This window comes from Tetrao urogallus (genome assembly GCF_951394365.1).
Source record: "Tetrao urogallus genome assembly, chromosome: 1".
NCBI lineage: Eukaryota > Metazoa > Chordata > Aves > Galliformes > Phasianidae > Tetrao > Tetrao urogallus.
The window spans coordinates 118,168,370-118,193,992 of record NC_136813.1 but is presented as its reverse complement, the minus strand read 5'-3'; the positions used below and the strand labels follow the sequence as shown (position 1 = coordinate 118,193,992).

The 25,623-nt window shown below is 41.1% G+C and overlaps 1 protein-coding gene across 1 annotated transcript in view; it reads right to left on the bottom strand.

Moving 5' to 3' along the window:
* Positions 1-11,423, bottom strand: part of LOC306945739 (alpha-2-macroglobulin-like) — a gene marked incomplete at both ends in the record, with an annotated part of 36,453 nt that extends 25,030 nt beyond the window's left edge. Inside the window, 5 exons of the mRNA XM_079534537.1 lie at positions 2,032-2,052; positions 2,735-2,787; positions 3,346-3,502; positions 7,053-7,236; positions 11,167-11,423. Of these exons, the coding sequence (XP_079390663.1) occupies positions 2,032-2,052; positions 2,735-2,787; positions 3,346-3,502; positions 7,053-7,236; positions 11,167-11,423 (672 nt within the window). The remainder of the gene's footprint in view (positions 1-2,031; positions 2,053-2,734; positions 2,788-3,345; positions 3,503-7,052; positions 7,237-11,166) is intronic.
* Between the last annotated feature and the right edge of the window lie 14,200 nt (positions 11,424-25,623).

The window sequence follows — 25,623 nt, the reverse complement described above, 5'->3', positions numbered from 1 at the left end:
CCATGAAGCACTCTCTGAGTTTGGGGAAGACACGGGCCATAAAGCATCCTGTGGTTCTGATGAAATCTTATCTGTCATAACTCATAAACCATGGTGAAAATATCACCACTTGCTTTAAAGAACACCACAGGGCCTCATTAAAGGAGAAATCTAAATTTTTTTTTACAACTGGGCTTGTAATCTCGTTGCCATTTCTTTGATGCATTTATGGAGAATGCATTTATGGCAGCCAGCTTGTTTCTCCTGGGAAGCTTCTTTTTGTTTGTTTTTCTTTTAAATGAAGCAATGGGTCAAATTAACAGGTTAGAAATAGGTTCACACTAATACCTGCCTTTGTGGCTGACTATGATTGCTTAGCAGTGTTAAGGGTGAAAGGATGAACATTTGTTTCTTTGGCACTTAGCAGTGCTAACTTAGCACCTTAAGTTGCCACCTTCCTTCATTCCTGCCACCCTTTCCTTTGGGCCAGTCCAAATTTCATGCAAGTATGAAGTAAACTGCACTAGTGGATCTGATTTAATACATTAAAAACAAACAAAAAATAACAACAACAACAGCAACAACAACAAAAACAGCAACAAAGCAAAACAACAGCAACAACAACAACAACAACAACAAAATCCTAGAAAAAAAAAAAACAAACAAATGGATGAATTTGCTATTAGGTGAATTTCCTATTCTATAAGAATGCCTCATTGGAGTATGTGAAAGCCAGAGAGCAGTACTACACTGAGAAGCTGCAGCAAAAAAGGGAGAGGTGATGGTGGGAGTGGGGGATGGTGGGACTGGCCTTTGTAAACTGTTGTAAACGCCACTGACAAACACTGTGCCTCACAGGCTGGAGCTGAAAGCCCAGCCTGGCCTTAGTATTTTCAAACTAAAGCTTTTAATGATACTGATACAAAAACGGTTACAAAATTATTGATGGCAGAGGATAGGCTTTCCTTCTTGTTCATTTCATGTAATTCCTGTAGTCAGTCAAGTGTCATCAAATTAAAAGGAAAGGGACCTGTTCTTTCAGGGCTCCAAACTCACAAGAAGGACTTAGCAGAAGGTACTTCTGAGGTATATTCCTCTACCTGATACCCCACACCCCAATACTCTCTTACCCTTCCTTTTCTCTTGCTATTATCATGCTCTGTTGCCCACCAGCTCTGCAACTCTGTTCTGATAGTTGCTGAGGGGAAGAGGGAGTGATAGCACTCCAGCAAGAGGATAGAAAAGAGGAAAATTATGTCCCAGCCTCTGTCTCCTCTGGTCTGGCAACACTTCCAGCTTCAGAGAGGCAGATCAGAATGAAGACATCAACCCTAAGCTTCAAGGAGTACTACTAGAACTGACTATGTAGGATCCATGATCACACAGACCAACCTGAGATTCGTGCATACTAATTTCATCATTCTTTGTGTTGCTATCACAACTTAGGGCATATCACCAGGTCCTTCCCATCAATTTTCCACTGGATGATGTCCCACATGATAACTGCAAAATGATTTACTCAGCTGAAATAGTGCATATAGTGAGTACTTAATCGATTCATTGTCAGAATCATCCTTCCTATTAACTTTTGCCTGTCACTGAAGTTTCACTGTTAAAACAAGAAAAAATGAAACAACCAAACAAAAAACAGGCTTGCTTGGGAAGACAGAGGAAAATGTTTACTCACATAATTTTATTTCTTTACTTTTATTTATTAAATGTATTTATATGGTTTTGGACATATTTTGCAGACAGATAATCCTAGATCTGCTTGGGAAGAGGAACAAGACATTCATGCACTCTAGCCGTACTTCACAGCATGGCATGTACTCATCAGTATTTTGGTCCGACAGCACAGAATCCTCAATCAGAGAATCAATGTCAGAACTTATTCAGATGCCATTATCAATGTTAGAACTTATTTAGATGTTCAGTCTTCCTTTACACACCATCTGTTTTCACTTGCACCTCAGCATGAAAGCACCACTACTGGGTAATAATACCGAGCGTTCACATTCTGCTGAAATAATAATCATGCAGTTATGCACTTACCTGAACATAGACGAATGGAAACTATGGGGAAGGAACAAAGGAAAATCAGAGTTAGAAAGGAGAATCACATGGGGATTAAAGCAATTTTCAGTTTTGAACTGAAAGACAGAAAACCAACATGCTGAGAAAACCTCTGAGCCATTTTCTGCATTTGCACTGCATGCTCAGTTTTTTATAAATAGTACTTTAGAGCTCCATCTTGTTGTCTTACCACGGTTTGAAAACATGATGAAGAATTCTCAAATAACTTGTCTGCATGAGGGCTGATTAACAAATAAACTAAAAGGTGAACCTATAAGAGTGATCAGTTTCTTCAAACCAAATCCTTTTCATCCTTCTCTCTCGGTCTCTAAGCATGTGGTGGCACTTATTGCTGAAAGTATCTGTTACTTTCAATGCAAACTTGTCTCACATTTTTTCTCTGATGAAATCTCTGTCTATGGGCTTATTCCTTTGAAAGTAGTACGTTCCTTTGAAAAATCAGGTTCTAAATATCTATATCCCTTTGAAATAAAAGGAGCAATTATTAGTGGAAACAGATGGACTGTGTCCCAGACAGAATATGACCTATGGGATGGGTCAATGGTATTGTGAGAAAGGATCATTTGCTGTAAAGGTTCTCTTCAGTTTTTTGGATGTGGATAGTAAAGGTGCTAAATGGGAATTAAGCCTCTTGGTTAAAAGCAAGGAATTATGTGCATACCTTCTCATTCAATGGGTGGAAGTCTTTATCCAGAGAAACAATCCGAAACAGAACTGAGAAGTGTAATGAAAAAGAAGGAAATTTTGTTGTTAAGATTTATAACAATTACCACCAAACATCAATGTTTCAATAATTTTTAACTCAGATTAATTTCACTGATCAACAGACTCCAAAATGAGATCCTTAAGTCATGGTAGTGATTTTTTTTTACACTCATTTTCTTACTGATGGTGAAAGACGAACAAATTTAGAGGGAGAATCAGAGCTTGGCTGAAATGAGTTATCTGTGGGAAGTGCTTGTTCTGCCCTGTTGGTTCAGATGCAGCCAAGGGAGACAACCCAGATTTGTGCTTATAATTGAGATGGAGGAATGTGAATCTGTGCCTCCATCTGGCTGAGATATTGTGCCCAGAGGGCAGAGAATACAAACAACAATGGTACCACATGCCTTAGATCTCAGCTGACAGAAGTAAGATTTTCTTTTGGCTCTCAATCCCCCCCCCAAAGAGCTTTGAAAACTTCTTTAATAAAAATATTGTCTGGGGAATTAAGTCCAGAAGATTTTCTGCTTAACACTGCACCAGAGTTAACACCAACCCAATTCTCTGTACCTGTCTGTCCAGGCTTGTAGATAGGTTTGTCTGTCTGGACAAAGACCAAACTCTCAGAATTCTTGACCAGCATTGACTTGCGGCTTCTGAACTGCAGCGTCTCTCCCTTCACCGTCACAGTGAGAAGTGCCACTGATGTGCTGTTGGATTTTGAAAGCTGAGAGAAAAATGAAGATCATAACTGCTTTACTGATTCACCTCACTGCACCGAGCCTTTGCAGGACAGAGTCTCTGTAGAGACATGAAAGACACGAGGTTGGAAACAAGGGTAAAGCATGATTTTGTGATGTGAACTGGGAAGGCTCATTGAGGGAGGTGATTCACCCCTCTAGTTCTTTGTAGTGAGACCCATCTGTGGTAATGATTTCAGCCCTGGGGCCCTCAGCTTTAAAAAACATGCCTCTATTGGAGTGATAATCAGAAGGCTGGAGATCTCTCTTATGAAGACAGGCTGAGGCAGTTTAAGTTGTTCAGTCTAAAGAATGAAATGCTCTGAGAAGACCTTACAGCAGTCTTCCAGCACCTAAAACAGGCCTACAGGAAAGCTGAGGACAGAGTCTTCATCAGGGAGTGTAGAGAAAGGGGAATGATTTTAAATGAAGAGGGTAAATTTAGATAAGATATTAAGAGCAAATTCTTCACTATGAGGGTGATGAGGCACTGGAACATATCTATCAAGGAAGCTTGGGTGGATGCCCTATCCCTGGAAATGTTCAAGACCAGGTAGTATGAAGCTTCGGGCAACCTGATCTGTTGGAAGATCATAGAATGATTCAGGTTGGAAAAGACCTTAAGGATCATCAAGTCCAACCACAACCTAACCATACTACCCTAACTCTAACAACCCTCCACTAAATCATGACCCTTAGCACCACATCCAAACAGTTTTTAAACACATTCAGGGATGGTGACTCAGCCACCTCCCTGGGGAGCCTATTCCAGTGCTTAACAAGTCTTTCTGTAAAGAAGTGTTTCCTAATATCCAACCTAAACCTACCCTCGCACAACTTCAGGCCATTTCCCCTCGTCCTGTCACCTGTCACCAGTGAGAAGAGATCAACCCAGACTAAACAGCCCCAGTTCCTCCAGTCTCTTCTTCTAGAACATATTCTCCAAGCCTTTCGCAAGACTTGTTGCCCTTCTTTGGACCTGCTCCAGCACCTCACTATCCTTTCTGTGCTCAAAACTGAACACAGTACTCGAGGTGAGGCCTCACCAGTGCTGAGTACATGGGCAGGATTACTTCCCTAGTCCTGCTCACCACACCATTCCTGGTATAAACCAGGATGCCACTGGCCTTCTTGGCACAATGCTGGCTCATATTCAGCCTACTGTCCATCAGTACACCAAAGTCCCTTTGCATCAGGCAGCTTTCCAGCCACTCCCCCCCAAGCCTGTAGGGTTACCTGGGATTGTTGTGACCAAAATTCAGGACCCGACACTTGGCCTTATTGAAACTCATACATGCAGTTTACCTTTGCCCATTGATTCAGTCTGTCCAGGTCCCTCTGTAGTGTCTTTTTCCCCTGTGCTGGCAGATCAACAGTCCCTCCCAGCTTGGTGTCATCTGCAAACTTACTGAGGGTGCACTCAATCCCCTCATCAAGATCATTAATAAAGATATTAAATAGAAGTGGCCCCAGTACCAAGCCCTGGGGGACAGCACTTGTGACTGGACACCAACTGGATTTAACTCCATTCACCACAACTTTTTGGGCACAGCCATCCAGCCAGTGTTTCACCTAGTGGAGTGCATGTCCATCCAAATTATGGGCAGCCAGTTTCTCCACAAGGATGTTGTGGAGGACAGTGTCAAAGGCTTTACTGAAGTCCGGGTAAACCACATCAACAGCCTTACTTTCATCCACTAAGCAGGTCATCCTGATGCAGAACAAAATCAGGTTTGTCAAACAGGATCTACCACTAACAAACCCATGCTGATTGGGCCTGATCTCCTGGTTGACCTTTAACTGGTCCAAGATGGCTCCTGAGATTATCCATTTCATAACCGCCCCTGGAACCAAGGTGAGACTGATAGATCTATAGCTACCAGGATCATCTTTCCAGCCCTTTTTGAAGATGGATGTCAAGTTTGTCAGTCTCCAGTCCACCACAACATTCCATTAGCCAGGATTGTCGAAGGATGATGGAGAGTGGTTTGGCAACCACATCCGCCAACTCCCTCAGCACTCCAGGATGCAATCTATCTGGTCTCATGGACCTGTGAACATCCAGCTTTCAGAGCAGGTCCAAAACTATTTCATTGTAGATCATGCAGGGCCAATTCTGTTCCCCATTCCTACCTGCCAGCACAAGGAGCTTTGTGCTCAGTGAGTAATAAGTCCTGCTACTAAAGACTTTTTTTGACTGAGGCAAAAAAGGCATTAAGTACCTCAGCCTTGTCCTGATCCTTGGTCACTGCTTTGCACTTGGCATCCAACAAGGGATAGAGATTCTCCCAAGCCCTCCTCTTGCTGTTGATGCATTTATTGAAATATTTACTGTTGTCCTTTACCTTAGCGGCCAAGTTCAGTTCTAGTTGGGCTTTGGCTTTTCAAATTTTCTCCCTGCACAGCTTCACTATATACTTGTAATCATCATAAGTTGCTTGCCTACTCTTCCAAAGACTGTAAACTTTCCCTTTGTTCTTGAGTTCCAGCCGAAGGTCTCTGTTCATCCAGCCCAGCCTCACTGCCCGTTGGCTTGTCTTGACGTGGGGATGGTCAGCTCCTACACCTTTAAAATAACTTCCTCAAAGCATTCCCAGCCTTACTGGGCTCCCACGCCCTCCAAAGCTGCCTTCCAAGGGACCCTCTCCACTATGGTCCTAAAGGGGCTAAAGTCTGCCCCCTGGAAGTCCAAGGTGGCAGTTCTGCTGACTCTCCTCCATGGTTCAACAAGGATCCAAAAAATCTATAATTTCTTGATCACTCTAACTCAGATAGCCTCCAACCTTTACATCCCCCACAAGACCTCCTCTGTTAAAAAACAACAGGTCCAGGATGCCTCTGCCCATGGCAATGTGGTTGGAACTTAGATGATCTCTTGCATGGTCCCTTCCAGTACAATCCAGCACAACCCAACCTAACCCAATCCAACCCAACTCATTCTATGATTCCTTCAGAAATTAGTAAGATGACTGATATTCTCCATTTCCTTGCATTTTCTCCAAGGTTCTTCCGCTTCTCCTTCCAAAGCTGTTAGCCTCTCAGTACCTTCACTTACAAACTTTCCTCTTTGAAGTACTGAAACTGATCTTGCACCATCCATCCTATGATTCATTAAAATGGAAATCATCTAAAATTCATTATTTGGGATTGGTACCACTTTCTTACATTACTCACTGACTAGCCTTCTTCAAGAAACATAAATAAGCCCCAGAAAGAGATAAGATAACATCATGGACTTCAGTTTAATTTTCCACATCCCCGTCTTCTATGGTTCTCATTCCAGTTCATTCTTTTTCCTCTGAGTCTTGAGCAGATCAAGCTGAGATGGGCAAAGTTCTACTTTAAAGTCAAAGTTTGAAGATGAAACATTGCCTAAGTCCTGCATGCACAGTCAGTTTTCTACATCAAATGCTTTTGTTGTTGTTTGGCTCAGCTTAAAACCTCTGATTGCAACACCTTGTTTCTCATCTTTGTTTAGTTCCACTGCATTTTAGCAATAAACACAGAAGATATGCTCACAGAGATTAGATTACTCACAGAGTAAGGGATGCAGGTAAACAAATCTTTCTCCGACACCACATCATCAATCAAGCTCCTGTTTTCCCCTTGATACTGAATTGTAGCACGCAGTGTTACAGACTCATTCAAGTGAGTCAGCTGAACACAGACTTTTTCAGGAGAATCAGTATGTATCAGAAAGGGCAGAAGGACCATGTACTGCCTGGAAAAAGAACAAAGCAAGAATCAGAACTGTGAAACAGTATTAAGAAAACAGTGGAAGTTTTCTAAAATAAAAGGAAATTAGCAAACCAGCAAGTCTTATCCACTACTATTCCTGTGAATTCAGTGCATAAACATGAGTGATACATCTTACTTTGGGTTTATACGTGTTAAGCCACCTTACTAATTCGCCTGAAAACAGGAAAATGCTTCACAGTAGGGAATAATTTCAATGCCAATAATAGATACTCCTTTATAAAGACTGCTTTGTTCAGCTTCACAATAGAGAGTAAAGATGGCATGAAAAGTTTCAGGCTGTTACTTTTTTTTTATTATTTTTTTTTATTCCACAGTCCCATGAGACTCAAAAGCATTAGCTAAAAAATGTTGGAAATTCATCAGTTGTAGGGTTGAAAAAATTCCAGCGTCTGTGGCTGCTCCTTTTTTTTGCCTGTCCAGGTTTCCAAATTCTCCTCATGCTGAGCAAAAAAATGTGAGTGCTGCAGTTCATGACTTTATTAAGATGAGCACACAGAGCATTTCAGAGGACAGTGCTTTGTCACAACAGAAGTATACTTGTATCTTCAAAGAACTTCTGGCAAAAGTTCTCAGAGAAAACATTAGTTGGCATTCAGTAAAAGGGATAATTTCTCTAATTTTCGTTAATAAATCCAATTATTAATTCTGATGCAGATTAATTGGTTAAAAAGTAGAACATAAAGAGTAAGAAATAATAGTCTGTTTATACAGCAGAAGGTGGTCACCAGTAAAAATCTCAAGGATCTGTGCAGAGTCCCTATTGCTCAGTCTATTGCTGAATAATCTGTAAGGTACTGACTAGTGTATCTTTGAAAACTTTGTATTGTGGGTTTGTGTAGAAAATAATGGCAAATGAACCATTCATACAGGGAAAATAATGAATTAAGGAATAAAATATCACCCCCAACTGTGTACACATAGCTAAATTTGCTATTCCCACTCAGAGATTAGCACTGCCAAGAACTTTTGTAAAATCTTCAGAGATAAGTGACAAATGGACAATAAGGAAATATTCTTAACTCTCTTTTCTTAAATAAAGGAATAAAGAACAATTCACAACACAGTTTGGCTATTGTATAACTAAAGGTACGTTGTCATATTCCCATTTAAAATAAAAAAAAAGGATTTAGAAAAAAATTCATTGAAAGATGTCAGATAATCTGAAATCTGGAAGATTAACATTCTTTAGCACGGAAAAAGGAATGAAAGAAAGATGACATTGTTCATCACTGAAATATCAAATTATATCAAGGAACCTAGTGGCATCAGGTACTATAAAGCCCAAAAGATTAATTTGGTATGACTAGCTTGTGGCTCTTGAACCTTCTCGTATTCTCAAGCAATCCAAGAACAGCAAATAAATATACTCAGGCTGCATCACGTGATAAACAGCAGCTGAATATCCTTCCCCGGGTAAAGAACAAAAGGAGCTAACAGGTACAACTGAGTTTGATAACTGGAGCCCTGCTTGCATGTCCAGTGAGGTGCAGCCCATTAAAAATTACCCAGGTGCTTTCTCTATCTCTTTCTTTCACAGCCTTCTCACCACAGCTTCACCCTGTGCTTCCTCTAATCTCATTTCCCCTGCTTCCTGTCAGTGGCACTGGCAATCTGCATGCAGTGTCCAGTCTACTGAGGGGACAGCTTGACCTACTTCATACGGAATTTTGGCTTCATTCCTGTTCACTGTTTCACGGAAATTTTGGTTAATGTGCCGAATGCTCCCCTAAACACACTGTCTTCACTGTCATTGGAGCAAGTTTATGAAATTCACTGCTTATAAAACTCCCTCCAGCTGTTTTGGACATGCTGGTGGAAATGTATGGATGAATTAAAATACTACAAAATCCTTAAATGGCTTAAGTGTCCAAGTCCGTGTGTAGATATTCCAGAACAGAATGCTTCTAGGCTACCAGCAGAGACATCATCAGCCTCAGCAGCAGAAGCAGCAGCTCAGTATTCTGAAAACAGATGCAGTGACTCCATCAGAAGCAGGCAACAAGAAGGGATAGGAGACCTCAGAGTAAGGGACTGACTAAAAAATGCTGAGTTTATCTATATAGAGAAGGCAGTATAAGTAATAAAAGCTTAAAATGCATAAACTCTCAGCTATTTCCAAGATCAGACTTTCAACAAAAGAAACAAATGAATTTAATTAGCTCTGTAAGTCCCAATTCACATCTATCAATTCTAATACCATCACCAGCTAGCATTTTTGACTACATCCACTATATTATCAAGCATAAGAAGTTCATTGTAAAATAGTTTACAAGCACAACCACTTACTAGAATAGGCGAACAATACCTCCACTTGAATTCTTCCAGAAGGAAGCCAGAGAAGGCAAAAAACCCCACTGTTAGTGTATAACAGCATGGTAAATTTTTTAGTTGAAAAAACCTCTGGATGTCTTAAGATCAACTTCTCTCTTGGAAAATGAATGTTACATAGACCTTCACAGAAGGAGTTTCCACTGTATCTCTGGGAGAGTAATTTCAATGCTGCATTAATGTGATAAGTTTTTTTTCCAGTATCCAATCTGAAACTTATTTGCCTTTCTTTTGCAGCTGGCCGCACCTGAAGCAGAAAGAACAGCAATTGTTGCTGTTCAAAGAAGCTGTCTCCTCAGGCAAAATGTACCTTAGTTGGAAGCTTCATTTTGTTTTGACTTGGAAGACTTCACACCTCTCCTTATCCCATCTCTCTCAACCTTTCCTTCTTCTCTCCTCCCAAAATGGTGCTCAGGTAAGGGAAAAAGAGCAACATGTTGCTCATGGGAGGACTGAACAGTATGGATCCATGCCTTTTCTACCTGATCCCAGGCAGAAATAACAAGAGATTACTGTGGGGAGATCAGAGAGCTCTATATGACCCCAGAAAGACTTGGCTGGCTGATCATCTCTAGAACCAGTGAAATAGAGAAGGTGACTGAGACACTGATGGCACAGTATGAGTCAAAAGTCAAAACTAATTTTAGCCTGATACCACTTCCCCTCTGAGCACACAGTAAGCAAAGCAGTAAACACTGCACATTATGCTAGATCTACCACTGCTTGTGATCATGAAATCTCTAGCAGGCATCATGAGACCAGATTCAGAACCACACCTCCCCATTCTCTTTTCAAACTGGTTTATCCCCTTGCTCCTATTTCTCACAGCAGAAAACTGTGCTTTTGCGAGCACAGTAATAAGCACAATGATAGCAGCAAGGTCTGAAGAATGAGATGGCTTTGCCTGGACCTGGGACTGTGGAATAAGCCTCTCAGTAGGTGAGCTCATGATGGGCACGCTCAGGTGTACCTTCTGCACCTAAGCAGGGTGGACACTGCAGCCATGCTGCTTGTCTGCAGAGCACTGGGGTGGACACACCAGAGAGAGTGCCAGCGCCTGGCTCAATGGTGGTGAAAGAGAATCTAGGTCACAGATTCTCTTTGAGAACAAGCATGTCTGATGCTGCCAAGGGAAACAAACTATTTTGAAAGAAACACAAGAAAGGGAATAAATCTGTTAGAAAAAAACAAAACTAAACAAAAACAAAAACCAAAAAACAGGAACAGGAACAGGGAACAATGACTCAGTGATCAAAACAACGATACTACAAGAAAGGTAAGTACATGCATGTTCACAAAAGCTGAGCCACCTGAAGATTTCTAGTTATGCATTTAGGCAGAGGTGTTGTGATGATACAGTGCTGGACTAGCTGAAGGCTGTAGCAAGAAAATGGAACACTGGCAGAGTTTTTCAGGAGAGTCAGCGATGGGCTAATAATGGGAAGCAGGGCAGAAGTGGAAGAAATTGTCACAACTGTTTGAAGAATGAGAGAGAGAAAGAAAAGTGACTAGAAAAAGAAGCACTATGACCTCCCTCCCTCCCTCTTCCATGTGTGTAGCTTACGGTTCTGCAGTGTGGGAGATATTTCCAGGTAAGAGGAAGAAAAGGAGAATGATAACAGGCTTGTTGAAGAGCCAGTCCTTCCTCATCATGCTCAGCAGGACGCAGTGACTCAAGCAAACAACCAGACTGGTCTGGCGCTGTTGTTTTCCTGCACTCTGTATTTCCTCTCCACTCTCTGCTGGGTCAGCCTCTTTATAACCGTTCTCTGTAAACAGCCCATGGGCTGGAGGAGATAAGGGCTGGGGGCCAGGGCACATGCAGAAATGTGAGAGCTGCAAGGAGAAGCTGAAACAGAGGTACAGTATTTGGCTAGAGACATTCAAAGTGGGGGAAGGGCATTTATTGGAGAGTATTTGAATTGGAAAGTTTTGAACCACTCATATTCAGATTTCTTCAATCCATCAGGAATCCAGTCTTGGGGAAATTAACTGCATTCAATACAATGTTACTTCCTGAGGGCAGCATGCAGTTCCAGAATTCTGATGTGGGGTAATGTCATATGTTGCAAAAAACAGATTTATAGGTATGTTAGGAACAAAAGGAAACCCTCAGAAAAAGACAATGCATGTATTATGTTAACATTATAGTAGTAGTTTGCTGAAAAAATCACCTAACAGGACTGCTATAGATTACACAATTAACCTGTTTAATGAAATGAGAGGGTGTCTGGGTATGGAAGTAAGTTCTTTGAACGTACATAAAGATCAGTCAGTTCTACTGGGATACATCCTTGCCTCCCCATCATGGTCATCATCTTCCAGCATTCTGTGTTACCTGCTGTGGGGCCATCTGGTCAAGGGTGGAAACATTCCAGGTGTTCCAGGTGTTCTCCTCTTACCCTTAGCCAGATTCAGAGCTGTGCTGCAGGGAGTTGCATCCATAACAAAAGTCTCCCAGAAATAGCACTGCTCCCTTAACTCACTCGTATGTGGGTCTTTGGTTGCAGCACTGTTACCGTAAAATGGTCGATCAAAAACGTCTCTAAGACATAAGTTGGAGTGTTGGAAGGTAGCCATTCTTTAGCATCAGTGCTGGATGTATTTAAACCTATTTAAATACAAGGACACAGAGGTTTCCAATTACCTAAAAAAACTGCGAAGTTTTCCACTAAGAAACAAGCTGCAACTTGTATCAGCAGCTTATGAAGAAGTTCTATTTAGTAAGAAAAGAGTTTGCTAAGTTCCAGCTTGTCACTAAAATGAAATATTCAGCCCAATCTTGCAGAACTCCCTGGGTAGACTGAGTACATTGGATATTTGCAGCATTCCACAGAAGACTACAAAATTGTAGCTGTGGGGCTTCAGTTTCTCATACAGTGTCTGCGCAGTGAAAGGATTGGGTAGTGCTCTTTTTAGAGATTTATAACCCCTAAGTTGTGTTGTGTACGAGTGATCCAGGAGAGAAAATACTTTAGCACAAATCACATTGAATGTGATTACATGGAGCTACATTATTGGCAGGGATTCTGTGATCTTTGCAAAGGGGCTTATAAGATCCTAACAGCATAGGCAGCCTTTCTTAAAAGAGTGAATGTTAAGACTGAATATTAAGTATGTAGTGTCTTGATTCTGATGTAGTAATCAGAAAACTACAGAGAAGAGCAGTGCAAAGGACCAGCAGAAATGTCTGAGGATGAAAGGAAGTTTGAGAATGGTGACGCCAAGAAAAATTGCAAAGTAATCTGGCTCACCAGAGAGCTACATCAAGCAGGTATTCCCCTTATTACAGCTCTGAGTGCATGGGGAAATCACTACACTGAACATGCACACCAAAGAAATGACAACATATTTAAAAGGCATAAATATATGTATTCATTACGTTTCAAGAAAACAGGCTGAATTCTGAGAAATAATTAACGTACTATTCCACCCTCCTAGCATGTGCTCTAAATAAAAAGGTGAAAGGCTGACAGCCATGGGATTGGTCAACTAGTAATCATCTTCACTGTGAATTTCCAACCTTTTAAAGGGGGGTAGCCCAAACCAGTTCCCACTGATGTTACATTGAGCTGAGGCATCTATTTTGTCATCTTATCCTCAAGAACAGAACACCTATTTGATTGTATCTTGACTTCACAATTTCTACAGCCTCAGCATTTTGTTCTGGAGCTTACACTTACGCAAGCCTCCTCTCCTTCAGCTTATATCCACTCAAGTTATGTGGAAGGCTGTTCTCACAATATAGAAAAGCTGTTCTCATGATTCTATGGTGTTCAAAAAAGCAGTCAGTCTCCCTTGTTTATTCTACATTTCAACACCTCTGGTAAACCACAAAAGTTAGGAAAGCAAGCTAGAAGCAGTCAGTATTGAGTAAAAGTATTATAAAAATGTCACACAGAGAAGGGATGAACACACATACTCACAGAAACCAAAAGATCTAGCAGATTATCAGTTAAAGATGGAAATACTGATAAATTGGTTGGGTAACTGTCTTTTCCAGTAAATAACTTACGTAAAGCTGCAGTTTTCAAAGTGATAGTGTCCTGGGCATCTGTTGAAGACACGACTCACCCCAAGTTTTCTCTCTTTTCATTCAAGACATTGAAAATTGAATCAACAACGAGCAGAATGGGCACATGTAAAGTATGCTTTGAGGATGAACACATAAAACTAACATTTATCCAGAACCATCAAAAACAGGCATTCAGTAGAGGACCTGCCCACTGTGATCCTTCTTTCACTAATCTATTTACTATCCTTGTGTTATTGAAACAAAAAAAGAAAAAAAAAACAACCTCAAGAAACTGAACAGCGGAAGTTTTATTACCCTTAAGTAGGTATTCTTATTTGCAGTGCTGGAGTAGCAGCGGGATAAATCTCCAAGGAATCTCCACCGGTTGATCATTCATGAAGAGATTATGTTTTCATATGCATTATACATTAATTACGTTCCCCAAATCATCATCCTATCCACTCCCAATAATTGTCCAACAAATATAGCCTTACTTGGAAATCCTCAGTGCAACTGATTGTTCCTCTAGCATTATGACAGGTCCATTGTTAGTCCTTTGGTCTTTATTTTTAACCCCCAATTCACCTTCCTCTGTTCACCTCTATTAAAGATTCCATGTGTAATGCTGTAAGGTGATGGAAAATACAGCAATGATAGCATAGTAGCAAAATCTTAGGCTGCAGCAAGAGAAGATAAGCTCAAATGGAGGAGTTACAAACATAAACAAAGACAAAGGAAAGAAACAGCTTACCCTCAGAAGGCTTCAGGTATGCAAGGATCTCCAACAAGATACCCTTGCCTCCACTGTCAACTCTCAAATGAGAGCTGGGAAGGGGTGGATCCTGGCTCCACTCCTTCATTTCTACTACACTCCACCCCTTCATGGCATGAACAAATGACTGAGCAGATTAAAGGTAAGCCCTTTCCATTACGGTGATCCAGTACGCTGCAACACTTGTACAGTCTGCCTGTTACGACATAGGTTGACAAAGCATATGACAATAGATGATTGGTTCATGGTTGAAATTTGTGTTCCTTTGTAGACCAGTACTGGATAGTTCTCCTGGACACACATAGCTGCTTAGGCCAGGGAATGTTCCATCAATCCTATATCGTCCACCACCAGATGTCACACTGATCATACAGTGACACTGGAGCATCTTGATGCCACGCTTCTCCTCCCAGCGATCCTGAGGACTGAGAGAGTCTCATGGGGAGTGTACAGACTTTTCAGAGATAACAGGAGAGGGAGGTCCACCCTCCATGGCAAGATACAGGCCTTGTTCCTGTCCTGGGTCAACACTTCAGCTTGCATTGGGACATGTCCTGGCCATCTGTATCATGTCCTTTGGCCCAATATCTGATACTGCATAACTATGTCTGATATCAAAGGGGAGTCCTTATTTGCCATAGGGACATGATTAAAGTCCCCTTAGTGATGAAAACTGGACTGTTGACCACAGTGTCTGCAGACCATGTACCTATTACCAGGGGGGACTACCAAACCCCCAACCTCCAATAATCTCCAAGGTGCAAGTAGGTCACATCACTTTGGTCCTACTTGCACCTTTGAAGACATTCTGTTTTATGGGTACCTGGTTCTATGTTCTCAAGGGCAGGGAGCAAAAGATTATTTTCATTGCCAATTTGGGGTCTTACCCAGTTATCGGTACCTGTGATTTGGATCCTAAACGGGGAGGCCCATGTTGTCTGTAGCATCTTCAAGGGCATTGGGTCAGTCGTTTCCAGGTCTTTCATTTAGGTCCCACAGGATTTCATAGAATCTTTGTCCACCTCTTGCAGGGACTGAGAATCTGTCCTCAGGGCAGCCTTAAGAATACTGTTATGGTGTTCAATAATGTCTGCCCCCCAGTGTTGTGCAATTGCACCAGCAAAATGAGTTCCTAGGTCACTCTTGATGACTTGAGGTGACAGGTGGTGCCCTGTAGGCAGCCACTAACTTGGTGAGTGCCTTGATGGTATATGCCTGGCTCAGTCTCGGCACTGGATAGGCCTGCATTAGTCCACTTTCTGTGTCAGTGCAGGTCAGGGCATATCTCACCCTCTCAGATGGAGGGATGTGCCCTGTGTAATTGACCTGCCATTGCTGGAGAGGACCAAGTCCTCTGTCAAGATGGGCTGTTGTTTCAGGCAACGATCTTGGTCTCATCTTAGAGAAAGCATCACATTCTCTGCATGCCTGGATGATATCAGACAGTTTTATGGGCAGCCCCCATGCTTTAGCAGCTGCCCACATTGTCATTTATCTAGCATGCCACAGCTTCTGATGTAACCAGACATAGATGATCTTGAATGGTGAATCCTCAATCCATCAGACTCAAGCCAGGGTTTTGTCTTCATCATTTCCTGGTAACTGTAGAGGTTGGTGGCCAGAAAGGTGGTAGACATGTATAGTCCCGTGTTTAACGACATTTCATGTGTCCAACCACAAATCTCTGCCTGGTATTGGTCAGATATGAATACCCATTCCTGGGTGGCCCACTGTGAATAAGCCCCTGGTACACAGCCCAACTATCCATGCAGACATTCTTGGTCATAACTATCCACACACATCACAGTTCTGCCCACTGGCTATTCTGACAGTTCCCCTCTTCAAACCAGATTGTTTTAGCGGAGGAACAGTATGCCACTGCTCTCCACTTGCTTGGGTTACCCTTGCTGGACCCATCCATATACCAGGCATCTTCAGGAATGGGATATTTCCCTTCCTGAACTGGACTTCTCTCTAGTGGAGAAATTATTGTCTCTTCTGGTGCATCTCTGTGATACGTCACTGAGCCTAAGATCTTCTGGCGCTTTTCTTTCTATGGTGACAAAGACAGACTATTCCTCAGGCTGAGATAGGTGGCCCATCATGCCACTGTCTGTGCTTGGGCCATCCCGTCTTAGGAAGTTGGGTCAGATCTTTCACCCATCCCTTAACTGGCAAGGTCATCTTAACTATGACTTCAGCTGTTTGGGTTATTGGCTCTACTGCCTGTAATGCTTAGAAGGCAGCCAATAACTGTTTTTCAATCATAGTATACCTCTTTTTTGCTCCATGCCAGACCTGAGACCAAAACCTAACTGGGGTTCAAAAGGAATTTTGGCGCTGTGATAGGTCCCAACCAAACTCATCCTGAGCTACATATATATCAAGTCCGGCTGGTAGGGTAGGATTGAATATACCCAGCACATGAGCTGGTTTAACAGCTAGTTTTCCTTGCTGGAAGGCCTCTTGCTCCACTTTCCCGCAGTCCCATTTTTGGCCTTTCTTTGTGAGCTGGTATAAAGGCCTCAGCAGCTGCACTGTGGGGTATAAAGGAACACCAGTGTCCCAATATACCCCAAATTTCTTATAGCTGCCTTGGTGCTGTAGAGACTGGGAACACCTGAACCTTATCTATTATTGCACTGGATAGTACTTTGGTCTTTCCTGTCCAACCTACATCCAGGAATTTCACCAGCGGGCTTGGTCCTTGTACCTTCTGTGGATTTATAGCCCACTCATTCTCTTGTAAACAGGTAATCAATGAATCTACTGCCTTTCCTAATGCCTCCAGTGAGTCAGACATCAACATGATATCATCAGTATAGTGATACTGTGTGAGGTTGTGGAGTTTATTACAATCTGCTAGGTCACACACCACTAATTTATGACAATATGTAGCTGAATGTACATACCCTTGCAGCATGACCTGAAAGCTCCACTGCCTGCCTCCTAAATGCAAACTCATCTTGCGATTCTTCATGAGTGGAAATACTGAGGAACATATTTGCCAAGCCTATGACACAATGGTAGTTTTCTATCTCCCTACTCAATGTGTCCATCAGGGGGGCAATATTGGGTATGGCTGTATGAATGGGCAATGTGACCTTATTAAATATTCTGTAATCCACTGTCATTCTCTATGTGCTGTCTGACTTTCGTGCAGGCAATGTGGAGATATTATGTGGGCTATGTGAAGGTCTTATGATTCCTACATTTTCTAGTTCCTGCACCACTCTGGAGATTTCCTCTTGCCCTCCAAGGAGTCTATACTGTTTAGTGTTAGTATTCCAGCACAGATTTGGTAGATGAATAGGCTCATGTTTCACATGGCCTCTTAATATTGTCTGCACTACCTGGATACTAATACATCTCTCTCTTAATCCAAACTCTCTCATGGTTGTCTGGAGAGTCAGACCCCATAGTATATCTATGCCCAGTATATACTACAGAACTGGGACAACAGACATGATTAGGGAACCTGCTTTGGCAGGGGGGTTGGACTCGATGATCTCTGGAGGTCCCTTCCAACCCCTACAATTCTGTGATTCTGTGATTCTGTGACATCTTATACTGGTGGGTGGGAGAAGCTCAACCCCCAACTTCAACTATGCGTGTGTAACAGGGATGGTCTGTTCCCCAAGCCCATTAATCATCACCCTATCTCTATGGAATTTTGTTGAATCACCATTAAAAAATTGACATTTCTGTGCCCATGTCTACTAATGCCATAACTCACTTTATGTTCTTTTGGGATCAAAAAATCTTCAATTCAACATAGGACATCCAGTCCTGTCTGGAGGCCCTACATGCAGGAGGGCCTGGCAATCCCATCACACAATTAATTGTGCAACCACCAACTCTTTTCCCTCAGGTGACTCAGGCAGCATGGTCTAGGTCACTTGAAGAGGCTTTTTCCTTTTCCTGGAAACTAGGAAATCTTCCAGGTTCCATGTTCTCATTGTTCTCATTTTTCAATAATTCTCACCCCTTCCTTTTGGGGGATATTTTTAAACTTTTGATTTTTCTCCAACTGCCTCCAGAGCTGAAGGAGGACATGGCTATCAATTTTTGAAAATTGAACCCCAGTCCAGATTAAACCATTAAACATCTTTTAAATTTAAACCATGTTTTAGGGATACACATATGGATGCTGATAGAGAAGTCTGTGGGGTGGGTCTCCTGGTTTTAGTTAGGGAGGGACCTGTGCCCCTTCCAGTTTATAGATATTGTGCCTGGTCCGAAGGCACTCAATCTGCCCTAGATCAGTCACCGACTGTGTGACCTGCTGGATAATGGCCTCGAAGGCTACTAAAGTGTATACTATGGGCACTGATGTGCCAAACTGGTGGAGAGGAGCTTGTAATATGAGGTTCCTCATCCCTGCAGAAAACTTAACCAGGTCTGGACTCTCAGAAGTATCATCCTAACTGGCCTCCTTTATTCCCAGTTCCACACATCACTTTTGTTTTACTACATGATTCTACACGCTACCATTATCCAATGAATTAGCGAATGGATTTCCTCATTATTTATCGCAGTTGCATACAGCCTTTGCCTGATGGCCAGATGTGCGGTAATGAATGCAGGTTTAGAAATCCTGGGTCAATTAATAACCACACTTTCAGCCCCCATGTTCATAATCTCAAGAGCCAAGCTGGTATTCTTACCAATGGTTTTTGCCTAAATTGTTGTAACAGATCCACGTATTCAGCAGCTGTATACAGGCACACTGTTATATGCAATGTGGTGTGGACAGAGGGCCACTCCTAGAGTGAATAGTCTATCCTGGACTTCCTTCATTTTTTGAGTTATTACAGATCTTATTTCTAAAGGATCTGAGGTTCCTAGGTCCTCCAGTTGGATTTTAGTCTGCTTAGTTTCGTCTTATTCTTAGATTCAACTGGGATCCAAGGATCCTGCTGATCTAAGTCCTTTTCCCCTTCTAAAGGTATGGTTCTTAATTATAATGCAGAAGCACTCCTTCCACCCTGCCAGTCATTCAGGTGCATTGCATGAACCTGAACTCCCCTGGGCTGGCTGTGCCTTCCCATCAGGTGCTCAATCACTCTTTCAAGCAATGACTTAGCATTTCTGCTACACCATGCAAAGACTTTTTGACCCAAATATTGCTGTGGAATGCAAGGACAGATGGAGAAGTCTCTACACATGAAGATAATGAAAACAAAAAGGAATGTCTTGATGTTGTCTGTCATATTTTAGGCCAATTCTACCTAGTGTGTGTATCCTAGCTTCCTATGATGTTGATAAGTGATAAGGACTCCACAGTTTTCCCTTGTGTGTTTCTTCTGCTTTAACACAAGAACAGTCCTATAACATGCATCCCCATCCACTGCACCTAAAGACTATTACAGTATTGAGTCTATGGCTCACTTTGTTTTACAAGAACCAACCAACCTTGAGCTCAGAAAAACTAACTGGTACATAGGTGGGCCTGTGTGAACATAATTAGGTTCAACACAGCAAAGTGCAAGGTTTTGCACTTGGGTAGAAGTAATCCCAGATCTGTATACAGACTGGGAGAAGAACTTGACAGTAGCCTGGTGAAGAAGAACCTGGGCATCCTGGTGGATAACAAGCTGAACATGCGCCAGCAATGTGCTCTTGCAGCTTGGAAGGCCAATAGTATCCTGGACTCCATCAGAAGAGGGGTGGCGAACAGGGACAGGGAGGTGATTGTCCCCCTCTGCTTTGCCCTCACGAGGCCCCATCTGGAGTACTGCATCCAGCTCTGGAACCCCCAGTATGTGAAAGATGTGGAGCTATTGAAGAGGGTCCAGAGGAGGACTATGAAGATGATCAGAGGGCTGGAGCACCTCTCTGCAAAGACATGCTGAGGGATCTGGGCTTGTTCAGCCTGGAGAAGAGAACACTGAGGAGACCTCATTGCAGCCTTCCGATATTTAAAAGGGGATTATAAAGAGGAAAGGCATCAACTTTTTGTAAGAGTAGAAAGGGATAGGATAGGGAATAGTTTTAAGCTCAGAAAGGGAAGTTTTAGATTGGATGTCAGGGGCAAGTTCTTTACAGGGAGAGTGATGAGGTGCTGGAACAGGTTGCCCAGAGAGTCTGCAGATGCTCCATCCCTGGAGGTTTTCAAGATCAGGTTGGATGGGACCCTGGGCAACCTGATCTAGCACCAGATCTGGAGGCTGGTTGCCTTGCCTGTGTTAGGGAGATTGAAACTTGATGATTCCTGGGGTCCCTTCCAACCCAAGCCATTCTATGATTGTATGATTCTATGATTCTTATGTCATTAAGCTCATAACAATTTATCTGAAATTTGCTTGAAAGATTTTGGTTCTTTTTCAGACTTGAAAGACTGGCTACTTCTTTCAACAAGGCTAGCTGATCTGATAAGAGATCTCTCTTTTATTTGAACATGTTCTGTCTATATCTTTTGATCACAACAGTTGTGGCGTCTGTATCACCACTGCTTCAAATGCTGCATGTTCAAAACCAAGTCCTGGTGCTAACCATGTAAAGGTATTTCCTCTAACAGCAACACTCCTTCCAAAGAGAGTTCACAAAACGTCTGAGGACACTGCACACCTGACAAGATCAAAGAGAGTTTAAATAGTTAACATCTTCCATAATCAGATCCTATCCTAAGCCAGAACAAAATCCTAGTGAGTGATTGAACCTTAAGTGTTGACCACAAACAATTTAAATTATGCCATATCACATTAAATAGTTGCTTATAATCAGAAAATCTAAAGCTAATTTCTTAAAATTCAAGCAAAGTGGATTTCTGTACTTAATGGTAACAGTGGATTTGACTTCATTGTGCTTGAAAACAAATGGCTACATATGTTTCCTTTACAGGTAGCAAATCTTTTGGCTATTCCACATCTGGTCTTTCAAATTTCTTACTTATTTCCCCTGCTAAATTAAAGCTGTAATATTATTCTATTTTTTTTCCAAGAAACATTTGGAAAAAAATAGCTTAATGTTAGATAAGGTTTATAATATGAAAATAGGGTAAGAAACTAGGTCAGTAACAAACAGATGTTACAGGAGCACTTTACCTTGCCTGAAGGCATCATTGTTACCATCTCTTTTTTTTTTTTTTTTTTTTTTTTTTTCTGGAGTGTTTCGTCCTCCATCACATTTTTGAAGGCTACATTCCACCAGTTTAAAATATATTATTTTGATGCATTTTGACTAACACAAAAAATGCAATTTGTAAGTTAAAGACCACCAGAAATGTTGATAAATTCCAATCACAGCATGTTTTATTCTGCAAAGATTCCTATAAGCCTTGCAATCTTCACTGTGCTGCCTAGAGTAATGGAAATACTAAGACACAGCTTGAAACAGTGATTGAGCACCTGGTAGGAAGGCAGGGCCAATCTAGGGGGGCTCAGGCACAAGCAATATGTGACTGGAAGGGGTGAAACAGGATCTATCCATTTCTAGACTTCATTTAAGGGATGGCTGTGAAGGTAAGGGTATGTGGATATCTCTGTGTACCTAAGATTTTTTTTTTTTAATATTTTATTTTATTTTATTTTATTTTTTCAGTGTCTTTCTCCTACTTTGTTTTTTGTGCATGCTGCTGTTGTGTTTGACATGTCCTTACTTGCTGCATCCTATGATTTTGCTGCTTTGCTGTTGTACTTTAGTTTGTGTTACACTTAGCAAAGGTGACAAAGAAATTTTAAAGTGTGTGTGCATGTATTTGTCTGACTAAAATAAGGATATTGAATTGTGCAGTTCTAATAACCTTAACCCAGTTCTGGTATGCTTCTCTATAATTTCATTTTAATTTTTATTATTTAGTATTCAGCTTTCTTGATAATAGCTGTCTCTTAACAGCTCCGCCGTCCACTGTTTCTGGGGGAAGAAAATGCACCTGTGAGTGCGTTTGGATATTCTTAGTACTGTCTGTTATAGCAGTCTTCAGCAATTTTGGAACCATTTTCACCAAAGGTAAATAAACCCAAGAAGGACATTTGCTTCTTTACTATCTTGTTCTAATTCTTCTAGTAATGCTAAGCCTTCAAAGAAAAAAAACAGGACAATGAACTTAACTTCATCCACTGGCTCTCAAGAGGCCCATGCTAAAAGCAAAAGCTGAGAAAACAGTTCTTGGTAACTCTCATATCATGCTGATATGGCAGTTCAATGCACCTTTTCATTAGAAATCCTAACGAAAACCTTGGGGCATTTGTTATTTAGAGTTAGTAGCTCTAGTAAAGGAATCTTTCTCTTCAATGCCTACATCAACTCTGTGTGGGAAAAGGTGAGAGAACAGTCACTGTAAAATATGAGACCTGTTAACAGTTGCAATGATCAAAAATGTTAGCCATTCAGCTGAGTGCTGAAAGTAATCCCTTGTGAAAAAAAAAATAAAAATCAATCTTATTATTCTGAAGAAAATCCAGTAGTGATAATGTTTCCCTGTCCTATGTATCTAAAGCAAACAACCACAAAGGAGCGTACTTCAAATGAAAAACAGTCTTTACAAGAAAAAGTACTTGTACAAATTTATAGACGAACAACAATACTCAGAGGCTAAAAAATTGGTCTCCTACTGTGTAAAAAAAACCAAAAGATTTCACAGGCTGTAGTGAAGAGGAGCTCCTCTAAAATTTATCAGGGAAACTCAGGAAGTATGAGCATCTTACATATGTTGCAACATGTAGATAAAGCAAGATATTTAATGAAGTAAAGCACCATAACAAGACTTCATCAACTAAACCCTAAATTTCAGAAAGTATCAGAGGAAATAAAGATTTTTTCACTTTAGTGGTCTTTTGAACGTCTTAATCTGATGAAAGGCCTTGATGGCAGATTAAGTGCCTTTCCTGAGAGGTGGACACTTAGGCTAAAGTAACTCATACATATTTCTATGGTGTCATAAGAACAAATAAATCAATTCAAGTATAGCAAAGGCATCTGTGAATTACCTTCATTTTAATTCAATTTGTAAGTTAAAATGTAAACCAAATCTGTAGTTGGGCTTTACAAATAGATCTGTGACTGACTTAGTATGGTGCAATGCAAGCCCATTTGTAGGGTAAAACCTCTATGATCTATAAACTCTATATGAGGTAGGCCTGATCCACCTTTCTCAGCTATCTTATAACAAATGTTATCTCTATGTATAAACTTTTTTTTTGCCTTAAAATAAACTTATGCTGTATGTTGCTAAAAAGGCTGCAAAGAAAATTGTGAACTTACAAGTTCACTTATGTTCACTTATGAGTTCTCATAACTTATGAGTTATGAGAAATCAGCAGTGTGTCTGTCTGATGTTTATAGCACACAGTACATATAGAATAGGATCACTTGTTGAAATCTCACCAGCCTCACCTCTCTGAAATAAAATACAAGTGAACAGTACTAATAATTTGAAAATACATAACCAAGAAACTAGCTGTTGCGTATTGGCTCTGTTATCACAGAGAAATTAAGAATGTCTCTGTAAATAATGAAAAGGTATTACGGGATCACAGAATTCTTCCCTCCTATTTTGGGATAGTACGCATCGGACGCAAGTGATTGGTAGGGAGCAGGATAAGTCTTGAGAGCATGAGGATCGTCTTGAGAGCATGAGGATCTTGCTTAAGCAGCTGTGCATCCCAGACTAGTGTGTAGGGCTTCCCAGAGGAACTTTCCTATGGCATAGACACCAGATGACCAACTGTGGACACTTGTACCTTAACAAGAGAGAGAGCATGGAAGAACAGGTTTTGAGGTTGCCTCGAGCTCGTCACTTCCAGAAAAGTTAAGTAGGGCAAAGATTTGGCATGGCTATACGATTGCTGCTGGTAACCCAGCCTTCACTTCCTAGTGGGTACTAAGACAAAGAGTGGGAGGCTGAGAAAAATATGTAAAGTTTGGACCTTGAAGCATGCATACATAGCCCATACTTAATATAGAGCATGATGATTTTTATTCCTTCCATCTCTGCCTACCTTGTTCATACCTACCCTACCTGTATTCACTCTCAAATAAGAATTTTTCACTCTCTTATTTATCGGATTATAGTGTGAGAACAGGGCTGAGATCACATTCTTCAGATTGTTTTTTCTTTGCCGAGCAGGAGAAAAGAGGAATGAAGACTCCAGAGCAAAATCATCAGATTATCTTGCAGGAACATCCGAAAGGAGAAGAGTGAAAAGTTTCCTAGAAGGAAGTTTTGGGGTCCTGTATCCAATGCGATGTTAGCTTTAAGGTTTCCTTGACCTTGAAAAAGTAAATCTTTAGGAGGTTGAGCTGAAAGGCTGAAAGAAGTTGTGTTTTGCTATTGAGTTGCAGGACTAACTGTTAAACTTTTGCTTCTCCGTAAATTAAAAAAAAAAAAAAGAAAGAAAAAAAAAAAAAAGAGGGGATCCAAAACATTTCTTTGTAACTCTGAATAAACAATTTAAAATTGTACGTGTGAGAAAGATTAAAAATAAATAATTGTATATTTATGAACTTATTCCTCAAGAAATCCTTTTCTGATGCTGTCCTTCTCACAGATATTGGTGCCACAGATAAGGCCATGCCGTTTGTATAATGAATCAGGCATGTATGGGGTGCACATACACACCACTGCCTTCCTAATTGCCCACCAGGTGGGTGGCAAATGAACTCAATAGGGAAATGATCAGAAAGCAAGGCTGAGTAGTTTCCTCAAAGCATTTTGACACATTATCATTTCTTGACAGATTCCCTGGAATATCTCTGGTCTTCTCTGATCAGTTAATTAATTGTTCATTATCCACACTTCGTATTTGACAGAAAACCTAAGCAAGTAAAAACAGGATCTGGAAAAATAAGACAAATCATACAGAGTTGGTATGCCATTGTTTAAGAGCTTAGCACTATTAACTTCTGACACTAAAAGAATCACAGAGAATTTTATTCAAAAATGAGCAACAGAATGCCATGAGCTAAGGACTTGTTTTACTAATGACAGTAGTGGATAATAAATTGAGAGACCTCAGCAAGAGAATATGGCCATACTGAAGATCACATTTCTAGGGGAGATTCATCTGTCCTTCTCTAGATTTTGTATCCTGATATCCGCACTGTGGGTGAGGCCCATTGTTTACATTAAACTTGTTTACATGTCGCTTGTTCAGGTTCCAAAGCAAATGTGGTCACTGTAAGTGATCACATCAGCCTTTAGCTGATACTTCAGTACCAGCTCCTCATCAACAGCAAAGTCCTGTGACAAAAATAAACTCTACCAAGAAGGCTTAAGCACAGATAAAGCAAGC